The 12,871-nt window shown below is 34.0% G+C and overlaps 1 protein-coding gene across 2 annotated transcripts in view; it reads right to left on the reverse strand.

Moving 5' to 3' along the window:
- Positions 1–4,840: 4,840 nt before the first annotated feature.
- The window catches only part of LOC115238565, a 101,149-nt gene continuing 93,118 nt past the window's right edge, over positions 4,841–12,871 (reverse strand). Inside the window, exons 6-7 of one of the 2 annotated variants that reach the window (XM_029812518.1) lie at positions 8,767–9,067; positions 4,841–8,573 (exon numbers count right to left, since the gene is read on the reverse strand). In XM_029812518.1, coding sequence (XP_029668378.1) covers positions 8,433–8,573; positions 8,767–9,067 — 442 coding nt within the window. In that variant the 3' untranslated portion in view covers positions 4,841–8,432. The remainder of the gene's footprint in view (positions 8,574–8,766; positions 9,068–12,871) is intronic. The other variant, XM_029812519.1, reaches the window with a different exon arrangement.

A 12,871-nucleotide genomic window follows, 5' to 3' on the forward strand; every position in this document is an offset into this window, starting at 1 on the left:
TTTTTTTGTTAACAATAAAAAAAACTAAAGTTCTTATATTTTGTGTTATTTTTTTTCAAAAATAATTTTGATGGATTAATGAGACTTTTACGACAAATTACATCAAACTCGGCATGATTCGGATAATTTTCAATTAGATGCATAACTATATATATTATAGCCAATTGGAATGCGAGCTACAATTAAAATAATAATTAATTCAAATCTATCATCTAAAAAGTTAAAAATAATGAAAAATCAATTTGCAGTAATTAAAATATAAAGTAGAAAAAATAATAAAAAATCAATTTGTAGTAATTAAAATATAAAGATATTAAATACTCAAAAAAATCAAAATTTTGAAAAAGAACAAGGCTTGGTTTTTTTTCTATTTATATCTCTCCTTCGAGATAATGTTACACGAATTTTATTATGAAACGCTCTTAGAGGAAAGACCTTGCTGTCAAATTCCTTATTCCAATGCAGATGCGTAATACTCTATTGATACAATGAATCCAATTTTTTTTTCTTCACGGATTGATTCAAGTATCGATAAATCATGAGATTATACCCGAAGAGAAGTCGAAGTGTCGAAAAATTAAAGAAGTCAAAGGTTCATGGCAAAATCCTATTCTTCGATTAGGCTTAATCATGGAATGCGAATTTTCGACTGAAATGTTGCAACTAAGAAGATCGTGGATTTTAGATTGTTCAATATATACCGGGAGAGCGAAACGCGACGCCATCACTCTCGAAGTTGCATAACTTTGGCAAAAGGTTCGATACACCTCTCTCATTGAAGAGAACTCTCGAGAGATGTACAAAAATATTCTTGCGCAACGCGAGCACGACGTGTACGCGCAAAATTATAGTCCGGCATTCACGCAACGACGCGTGATATGATAAATAGAATATTATTTATCGGGAATTTTTGTGCCGCGAAAAGTGACGGAGTGTGAGTCGTGATCGTCGTACTATACTCTGATTTATCTCTTAACACTTTTACCGATTAAAATTTAACGAGGACAAATTCTCCGAGATCGAGACTTCACGGATTAAACGTTAATTAATTCGCATATCATCCTGATTTATCTGTTATCTCCTTTCATTCGCAAAAATTGATAGACAAGATATATTGCTCAAACATCTCGAAGAAAAAGAAGCTTTATTTTTTTTATTATTCTCTTTAGCGTAAAATATATAAAAATTTACTTTTAAAAAAAAAAAAAGGTAAAAAGAAGGCGCCAGTTGTGAAAAACTGTTATATATATTTACAAAATAATTATTTTAATTTAATCTGCACAAAATAGTGTTATTTTAGATTATCGAAAATAAAAACTTATAAAAATATTTTAACCAAAAGAAGTTGTGTAGAAAAAAAAATAATTGTTTTAATTTCCTACATATATTTTACAAAAATAATGACATTAAAAAGTTGCGCTAACTAAATAAAAATTTATAATATATATATAAAATTTATTTATTTCCAATATTAAAAAAATATATATATATCCGATAATATATTTATTATTTTCTATCGCGTGAAATATATGTGACGTAAATAATTAGATTAAGTCGAGTCGCGAGATAAATTCTTTATATATCATTCTCATGTGTTATTTCTTAATCATAATAGCCAACGAAATTGTCGAAAAATTTGTCTAAAATTTCTTAATCTCAGGAGAGCGAGAAAATCAGAGTTGATTTATGATCTTTTATCTTTATCGTAGGCACCACAATGTGTCAGAAATTGTTCAGAGCTAATCGAATTATCATAACTTATGTTTGTGCAAGAATTTGAAAGCATCTTCGAACAGACACTGACCATTTCGCATTCAATCATCGATTTATTATAATTTCATCATTTCATCTGTTTCTTCCCACGACGTATGCTCAAATGTCAATGTTTTAAAGATATGTGTGCCTACATGCGAGGATCAGATCCGGAGAGTAAATATATATAAATAGATTTTAATAAATTCTAATTATATCACATATCTTAACGCAATATAACCCCGATCATTAAAAATCGCACGACTTTGGATAAAGTTTAATTTGTAACAATAGGGGATTAAGATCTTATCGCGTCGTCCTTATCAGATATCTTATATGGTGAAAGTCGAGACGGTAGGTTTCTATTCTCTTATATAATACATATTAATCGAATTAATCAATACCCATTGAAGAGGGACTATATCTCGTTACAAAGTTTTTTCTTTCCTCAAAAAGCAAAATTTCGTCGTGTAAGTGATTTGATAAAAATATCAGCAGTGTATATAAATTTCTGTTATTCAATCTGTCTAACAAAAAATTTGGATAATTTATCAACAATAATTTAAATAAAATAACATTATTAGAGATTGTGGGTCAGACTACTCTGGCTTCAATTAAGACTGGCTTCATTTAAGCGTAGAGATTTAAAAAACCGGGTTTTTTGAAAATGGGATAAGAAACTAAGTAAAAAAACCGGTATTTTGGGGTAAAAAACTGTTTTTTATAATTTTGAAAGACAGTGCCAGTTTTCTTCGAATAAAAGATGGTATGGGAATTAAATTAATTTTATATACTGGGTCAGTAATCAATTTCAATGGATGTGGCAGAGCTGATTACTACTTCGCATTTGTTTAATCAGTTGAGTTCAAATATTTTAAAACAGGTTAATTTTGATTTTTATAATTCAATAGTATTTTTTGATGTTCTTCATTTTTCATAAAAGTTAGAAGAAGACTCTCTCAAGCATAGTTAAACTGCAGTTATTTATATTATTTTGTAAACCAGAAGTGAAAATAACACAGGACATGGAATCTGATACCTAATTTTAGTAAATTTGATGTTCATTTTTCAAAGCTGTGCATCAAAAGTTAATAAATAAGCATCCAAATTAGATTTTTGCTATAAATTTTTAAAAATAGATATTCTGAGTAATTAATGAGCTAAAAAACTCACTTTTTGGAGAATAAAAAACAATTTTTTTACCGAGTTTTTAACCCAAAGTTTCTGTTTTTTACTACCCTTTTAATCTGTATTTAAAAGGGACATCTCGTTACAAAGTTTCTTCTTTCCCAAAAAGGCAGTATTTCGTCGTGTAAGTGATTTTATAAAAACGACAGCAGTTAAAAATTTCTATTATTCAATCTGTCTAACAAAAAATTTGGATAATTTTTCAACAATAATTCAAATAAAATAGGCTTATTAGAGATTGTGGGTCAGACTACTCTGGCTGCAAGCCTCTCGTACGGCCTGATAATTGTCGCGTTCACTCGTCGTTTATTTTTAACTATCACTACAACGATCAAGAGTATCACGAGGATGGTCGAGGGGATCGTGAATGAAACGAGCAATGGCGCGTACTGGAGCACGCGTACGACATGAGTTACCGCGAGACTGTGATTATAGCTGACATACTTTCGTGTATCGATCCTAAATAGGTAGCCAACTCCCTGCAAACCAATAATGGCAAGATAAACTGCGCGTTTGTTAAACGATAATTAATACGCAAGAGAGCATAGTTATTATTACTTTACAAAAAGATAACTAAAAAAAAAAAAATTAATAATACAACAGTCATCTAAATGTGATAAAAATTGATTAAAAATTGTCCGATAATAATAATTAAAAAGTCGATATTTTACATAACATAAATAATGAGAAGAATATCGAATAGCTATCATTTTTCCTAAATGAACTTGTATCACGAAAAAAGACTAGTAATAAGAAACATAAAAGAGGTCGTCGCACGGACAAATCAATCATTGGCGAGACGCCAAAAAAGGCCGGTTAATGTCCGTAGATAAAAACATTTCATAGTAAATCTGAGACAAACCTGGATCTCGTAAAGATGTGTGCACATCACCATATATATACCGTGTTTGCAGTATCGATTAACATAATCCATCGGCTGTCTTCAGGATTTCGTCACTTGGCGTTCGTCGGCGAAAGGATCGCAGATTGTGAATCCGCGTACGCGTTTATAATGAATGCGTAGAGACGTAGATGTCGACGTAGGAAAAACAGCGGAAAATTATAAAACCTGCGATACATTTTGTAGTTTAATTTCTTGCGCCGCGGTCTAATTCTAAATCATACCATCTATTAATTTAACTCTTGATTATAATTACGTATAGATGATAAAACATGTTGTGTAGTTAAACAAAACAATATAATTTTAATAATTATATCATTTTAGCATCGCATAATTATCAATAATCGAAAGATGTCGTATTTTTTTCCAACTGTTCTATTGAACTCAAATTTTCAATGTAAAACTTTTATATGCAAAGATTTAAGAGTTGCAATTTCTTTTTTCTAATATTTTCAGATATGGAATTTCTTGAAATATTAAGTGGATTCCTTTTCTCGTAAAAAGCGAGTCAACAACGCGTAATATTTACAAACGAGTCGTCGTAATGTATTAATGTATGTCGTTGCAACTTTGTGTGATGGATGGTGTAGAGAGGTATTTCGAATTAATCAGCTGTTTCGCATGCTCAATAAATAATACATCTTTCGTAATTTAGACACTTTAAGCGGCGTCATGTGAGTCACTAATGAACAGCAGTATAATAGTATTATAATTTTTACAGCTCGTTTCTCTCTTTCCGAATTTCTCATCGTAATTTATTATTTCGCATTTTTTGGGAAGAAAATTCTTGGATGCCGAGAGGATGGGCGGTGATTTATTGGAAGTCGTCGGCCTACAAGAAGAGATCCGAAGAATCACAAACTCGTGAATTTTTACATATTATGCAACAAATTATAATTATGACAATAATTTCGGCAACTGTTGTATTTTAAATTTGTATTATTTCGGATCTATCTTTGTAGGCCTCATGTCAATAGTCGCAATACATACTTCATGCCATTTTTTTTTTTTTTTTTAACAAGACATTTAATATTCGTTTAATATCTGTAAGCTCAGCAGAGTCAACATTTTGCGTGGGAACAGACGTTAAGAGGTTCTCGTGTGTAGGTATGCGCGTTACAGATCTCTCTCGTTTGCACTGCGCTGCGCAAACTGCGCTCGATCGGCTCTTCGCGGCACGCGAAATATCGAATATTTCCGGATCCTACAAAACGTCCGGAGAATCCTTTCGAGAATTAACACAAGCTGTGAGAAAGCACATTGTAAGAAAGAAGCAGATAAAAGAATGGGAAAAGTAAAGATACTGTTGCATACTATTTTCTCTATGAGATTAAAATTGAATTATTTTATAATATCGTTTAATATAAATGATTAATATCGCAATAGTTTTTAAAAAGAAGCACATATTTTACAATTCAAAATTAAAATTTCCAGCAGACTTAGTATCATACTCCGCATGCAACGAAGTAATATCCTTTTTCTCTTGATATTATGTTGCGCAACTAGGATTTATAACAACTATACAGGGTGTATCCTAAAAAGTGGGAAGTATTGCAATGGGGATTCAGGACACAATTATTGTCGTGAATCCCCCATTGCAATACTTCCCACTTTTTAGGATACACCCTGTATATAAAAGATAAAAAGATATTTTTTTTTACATCGCCGCCACGAAGAGTTAACACCCCCCGATACCTTCGACTAGTTCGCACAATAAATTGTTTTCGTCCATTAAAAATCGCCATTGCAGAAGCAGGGAGGCGCCGAGATTTCCCCCTCGAGCGGCTCGTTAATTAGGAAAATAGTATCTTCGACACCGTTCAAACAATTCGGTTTCTCTCCCCGGCACCTCACGCACTTCCGCTTCGCCGTCGATCAGAGTGAGCCGAATGATATTAAAGTGTCTCGATTTTAATGACAGATTCTGTGCTCAATATGAAGTCAATTCTTTTCTCTATTGTGTATCTTTAAATAGCAAATTTAAATTATATAATATTACAATCTATCGTCAAATTGTAAATTTTAAATCGAGTCGCCCTGATCGAACGCGGAACTCATTAACGCAGGTACACAGAAATCATGGGCGTCGTGAGAAAAGTGCAAGAAAACATATTTGCACTTATTCGAGTTTCCGAAAATGACGAAAGCGGCGAACAAACGCATATTAATTAATATTATAAAATACTGTATTGATAATATTCAAGTATAAATAAAAGACTAAAAGATGAATCTTCGCAAATTCTTTTCAATTTAATAAAACGCACACTTCAACATACGTATAAAAAAATCCTGACCAAAAGATTTTATATTTCAGAAGATACCTAACAATGATCCTGCATATGCGAGCCCCGATGAAAAATTCAAGCGGCGCCCATGACGATAATTAACGAAATGCACTTGGGTACTCGGTCAAACATAACGAAGTTTCAAGATCGAACCCTCGGCATGTTCAAGAAGGCGCAATTCTGTTCATCATGATCGTAAGAGAAGAGAAATAACTCTCTCTCTCTCTCTCTCTCTCTCTTTCTCGAATTTGCCCCTAAAAAACGTAATAGCGCAATAAAATCGAAAATTTGCATAATTTGTCATAATAAAAAATTCACATACGTCAATCGTAAAAAAATTCGAGATTATTTTAGCGAACAAAATTGAGGCTGACTTATCGATATAAGGGCAACCAACAACTGATTCAACGATATGTTATGAAAGAGACATGCGGAGAGGGATCTAAAGAAATAAATTTATTAGAACCACACCATTTAATATCATTTAACGTTAAACGCCATTTGTATCCGCGCAAAAATAACCTTCTCTTTAGGATTTCGTAGATAAAATTAGAAATACTACCAACGAGCTGCCTTATATTACATAGTGGTTACGGAATCAGCATCAACCTTCACAAATGTGATAATTTTATCGTATGTCAAAATTTTACAATACGCATTTTCCAGAAATGCAATAAAAGTAAGCAAAAGCGCAAATTGACAAGAGTAATAATTCTTCGAACCAAAAGTCGTGAAACAATAAGAAACGATAGAATGAGAAATATAGAGAGGAGAAAAATTTTATTTACGAAATCCTCCGATGAATTTAATAAAATAAAACGCTTTACTGTTACACAAGGTGTTAAAAATCGCGAATTCTCTCTTGACAATATAAGCTAGTTCTTGAATTATAAATGTAAAATACTGAGAGAAAATAAAATCGTAAAATCCATAAAATAATGAAAATTAACTCTAAACTGATAAACGAATTCATAGACACAATAGACTACGGTGTATCTGGCATATTCTGTACACAATGATGTTTAATGCATCGAATACCTTTCACAGTGCATTAAAGAATGATCGAAGCCGCTGAGTTAGCTTCCTCATACGACGATGTGTCTCGCACCGAGATCTACTGAACGAATGACGTCATGCGGAACTTTACATGCCTTGTCGCGCACTCCCCTCTTCGCTCTAATCATTTCATTCATCGTCATCTTCGTACATTCGCGCTTTCTCTCACGCATTCTTTCTTTCTCTTACTCTATCGTTCTACGCGCACGATGCATTCTCGAAATCACGATAATCCTGACGATAATTAACCACGATAGTAAAAGCATATAAGCTATACAGCTACCATTCTGTATCTACAATATAGTTTTGTATGTATAATATATATATATATATATATAGATTTCTTTTTTTCTCTTTCTTTTTTCTCTCCGTTTCTTTTCTATCTTTTCGGTCCTTCGCGCTATCGTAAAACGTGTCACTGTCTCGAGAAACGGTTCAATGTTCGTTCGCGCACTATTTTTCCTCTCGTTTAGTCCTCCTCGTGGACCATGAAATTCTTTCTCGTGCTCGGAGATAATTTAATGAGAGTTCAATCTTCCTTCGCAAGAATTAACTTTTATCGTTATTTTCAAGATATCCTAAAAGAAATTTCAATTTTCTCAGCCTCTTCAAACTTGTCTGTTGCCTTCGTTTTTCAAGTTTTGATCAATCTAATATGCTGATTGATTAAAACTTTCGCGTTTCCCTTGAAGTATTGCTTCCCGTTTCCCTTCATCGAACTTCTTCGCGATTAGAAAACGCGAAATTTCTTGGACATCTCATTCGATTCATCATCCATTTCAACTTTCAGGTTTTCAGCAACCTGTGATTTTCTTATCTATCCCCCCCCCCCCCGCAATCATACATATTCTTTTCATTTCAAACATATCTTCCCACTTTTTTCCAATATCGTTTTTTTTTTTACCATCTTAAAGACGAAACTCTCTTTTGCCTTTCCGAGAAGTCATCTTCTGTCTTCAGGTCCCAAGCATGTCCAGAGTGCTGGCGCTTTCTTCGTGGTCGGAACGTCCATCGGCATCTCCTTCGAGACATTTCTCTCCAAGCTGTTCCTTCATCGACGCTTCCTTGGCGCGTCTCTCGTCTCGCGCTCTTCAACGCTTCGAGCTGTCCAGCCGCGACTTCTACGGAAGCCTCGAAGCCGAAGAGTTCCTAGGATCACGCTCCCGACAGTGGAGGAGGGTCCGTCTCTCGCGTGCACGTCTCTGCCGCCTGCGTCGCGCGGTCATTACTGCAGCACGCAGCACTTGCACTTAGGCTTCTTCTTCAGGGTGACATGCTCGACCTGTGACGCGTCGCCCGGACCCTGCGCCGTCATCCTTGCGACCTCCACGGTCGCGGTCCTCGACGACGCGGCGACCTGGAGTATCGAAATATTCCATCTTAACAAATGGCTGTTAAATTATAAAATTATGCATTTTAGTCACATACCCCATCAATCTTAATACTAAAGATTTAATTCGATAGATTGTTAAACTTTATCTTCAGACTGTTCAGATTGTTCGAATTATTGAATTAATGAGTTAATAGTAAAATCAAAGATTGTCCACAAGCTGTCGATTAGTGATACATTTTTTTGTCCCTCACCTTTTCATTAACATGTTGTTGATTGCTCCCGCCCTTAGCGGGGGTGCCACCGTGAGCGCTGCCGTTCTCTTGACCGGGCCTGGGTGATGAGTGACAGTTCGCGGATTTGAGGAGCGGACTGGTACTCGATGAGTCATGTTCGGCCGATTTGCCAGTGGCGTCGCATCCCGGCAACGGCGGTGCGTTTTGACCCGGGGTTGGCGTGATCGGTTTCCCGCCTTTTATCAGCTCGACGATCTCATCGGCCTCCCGGGATAGATCGCCATCCGGCCTGAACGGATTGTCCCAGCCACTGTCCGTGCTGAAGTCAAAAGATATTTTCTCAGCCCTCAATTCTTCCTTTTCTCCTTTATACGGAAATTTTTTATACAGGATGTCCCAGGATTAGACCGACGAACTTCAGGTGGTTATAAAAGAAATAAGCCAAAATAAGCCAATTTTGCTAATAAGGCTGTGTCCACAAATGAGTCGTTTTGACACGAGAGGATCAAAGACTAACAAGAAAATCTCGCAAACCCGAAAATCTTGATTTTGATGAAACTTTACACACATGTAGGGAGGGGGGGGGGGGGGAAAAAAAAAATTTAAAAATTTCAAAACAAAAAATATTTTATACAAAAGTTTTATGGTAAAAACACCTCTATTTAACCACGTTAACAAAATTTCTAAAAAAATAATTTTTTTCACAGATTTTTGCCCTTGTTAGTCTTTGATTCTCTAGTGCCAAAGCGGCTCATTTGTGGACACGAGTTTATCGACAAAATGAGCTTGTTTTGTCTTTTATAATCACCTGAAGTTTGTCGGTCTAATCCTGGAACACCTTGTATACACAGGATAATTCGTGAGAAAGAGAGAATATAAAATTTTAGCGTATATTTTTATCCGTGTTTATTTTTTATTGAAATCTAAGATAAAACCTCTTATGAAAAATTGTCGAGATAAATCCATCATTTTTATTGCAACTTTTTAACTGTTAAATATATTAAATATTTGAGATATTTCCCCCCAAGTCTGGAACTAAAATTCTTTAGTTTATTCAAAATTGAATAAAGAAAGAGGTGTGATTATTTATATCTACTTTTTAAATGTAATCGGCAAAAAGATTATCTTTATTTATTTATAAGTAAACATAGAAACTAAGATCATTTTATCAGAATCTTCCTCTTTAAATAAGGAATCTGCTGTTAAAATTTTATATCAGATGACTCTCATCAATATTTTATATCATATAATGAACGTATGGCACGTGTTAACTGTATGAGATCTTAATAATGGATCTTATTCTATTAAAAAAACCCTTTGTATGGAAAAGACTTTAAATACTGATAAAGATCGTTAATACACTGGGAAAAAGAACAGCTTCGATGAATGAAACTGATAGCCATCATTCAAACAAATATCAAATTCGTCAAACGGATTGCGTGTTAATGCACGGCAATATATAAATTTAACTTATAATTTATAACAGTAAATTTAATTACCAAACTTATTCATTTTATCTTGAAAGTACGCAAAATTCTGGATGTTCGAAATCTTTTCTTGAAAAGTGAACTTTTCAGACTTGCATCTTTCTAGTTCTCAAACGCAAAGATATCGCATGTATATTTCGATTCCAGTTGATGCTATCAATAATTGTCTATCCAAAGATAAAGTATAACAAATGCGTAAAGAAAAAAAAAAAAAACCCGAGAAAGACTCTTCCTTCCGTAGCTCGTTTCCTCGACTCTTTAATTAAATTACAATTCACAGAGTGCTAATCACGGACGCACGCACTCTTCGCATTTCTCAAGATATGCCATAGATAAGAAAAGTCGCAACAAATGAGAATGCGGTTTTACGCCTGACGAATAAAATTGTACAATTACTTTGGAAAATGTGAAAACACTCGTTATAACAGGCCGAAATAAAAGTTTTACGCAGCACGCAATCAATTAATACAAAATATACAAGATGTCCCAGAATTAAACCGACAAACTTCAAATGGTTATAAGGGACACCAAAACACAAGTCAATTTTATCAATAAATGTCTATAAATGTGCTGTTTTGGCATTAGAGAATCAAAGATTAACAAAGGCAAAAATCTTTGAAAAAAATTATTTTTTCAAAATTTTATTAATGCGGTTAAATTTGTGTTTTTACATGAAACTTTTGTATAAAACATTTTTTGATATCTCGAATAATTTTCGAAATATATCAAAAAAAGCAAAAAACTGCTCTACATATAAGGGGTGATTTCATCCTTTAGAATCGTTTTTGGGACGCAACTGGAAATTTCTAAATTCAACTATTTACCCTCCCCCCCCCCCCCCTACATGTGTGTAAAGTTTCATCAAAATCAGAATTTTCGGGTTTGCGAGGTTCCTTTGTGAATCTATGATTCTCTAGTGCCAAAACGGCTCATTTGCGGACATTGGGTTTATTGGCAAAATTGGCTTGTTTCGGTATCCTTTAAAATCGCTATGAAGTTTATCAGTCTAATTCTAGGACATTCGGTACAAATGCGTTAAATTGATGTCTTATATAAAAAAAAAATTATATAATAATCACGTGTAAAAAAGAGTACGATCAATACATATTCATGTGTCACAGTATTACTTGATTATCGTAGAATAATATCATAAATATTTCTATTTATTTGTCCGTATCGTTTGTATCGTATCGTTCGTATTGCCGATTTATCACCGCGAGATACTTGTTCGTCGACGATGCTGCGCAAAAGAAAAAACAAGTAGAGTTGTGCAAATTAAAAACTTGCACATTGCTTCCTCATCATTTTATCTTACAATGCTTAAGCTGCTTTAAGCATGCGGATTTTTCAATTTTTGCTACATACACACACACACACACACACATATACATACAGACATTTTTTAGGAATATGATTTTTCGACGTTTTGGAACATTCTAAACACATTGGCATAGAAAATTCGAAAAAAAATTTTGTCGCGAAAACAAAGCTTCCTCTATGAGGAAGCAAAAAAAAGAATATCAATGCTATTAAATATTTAAGCATCTCTATTTTAGATACAGCTAGAGCAACAACATATCAATTAACTGCAGGCGCGGCACGAATGTCATATCGGAGTAAATTACGCTCAATTGTGCGATCGCCGCGCCCGCCCCCTGACGACCGTGACATTAGCATCAGCATTGTGTGCTGCACTTAATTGTGCCGTTCCCGTTGGTGCACTCTGTTATACTCTCGCCCTGCTGGCTGTCAGAGCGCACGTGCGTTCATGTGCACTCTACCTACGTGTCTACGTGGACTTCCGGCCGATTTGCACGGTGCTTCCTGATCCCGGAGGAAATTAAACTCTCGCTGAGCCGTTTTCAGGGCCGCGCGATTCACTCGCGGTTAAATTACAATCGTGAAGTCGAGGTGCACACGCGACATATTGAAAGAGTTATCGCATTGCCATATCAGTCTATATTTTTTAAATATTTTATGACAAACAATTCGTATATATTTTTTAATATACTATACTAATATAAATATACTTCTATTTGTTATGGATATGTCGTTAGGATCTTTCGGAAATAGAACGATTTAATAGTACTTTATTTTCACCTATATCAATTTTTTTTTTTAAATCTACACTATTTAAAAAAAATTAATCTCATTTATTTTACTGATATCTCGAATATATTGTTAATACAGACTTCAAACAAGAAAACTTGAAGAAAAAATGTAGAAAAAGATTCATTCAATGTATCCATAAAAAAATATTTGTTTAAATTATTATTATTATAAAATTAAAAATATTAATTTTATGTATATTATTAAAAAAAATAAAGAACATAACACAAAATATTTATATTTGTTGCCTTAATATGCTAAATAGTGTGCACTTGTAATGTTTTAGTAAATTAAAACTCGCCAATATACTATATTATAATTTGATTTCTAATTGCCGTCGCATGAATTCGCGCAACTGCATTATTAGGCCGAATTCCTCAATCTTTGACAACTTATTTCCTGTTATCGATTTAATATATGTATATGTTTCTTACACTGGGATTCTATACAGTGCAATCGCCGGTGTTGGAATAACATCTACTCTAGGGTAGGAAATGAGGACCGATCCAGATTTCCGACGAGACGAC

Source organism: Formica exsecta, unplaced genomic scaffold (assembly GCF_003651465.1).
Source record: "Formica exsecta isolate Colony F162 unplaced genomic scaffold, ASM365146v1 scaffold35, whole genome shotgun sequence".
Taxonomy (NCBI): domain Eukaryota; kingdom Metazoa; phylum Arthropoda; class Insecta; order Hymenoptera; family Formicidae; genus Formica; species Formica exsecta.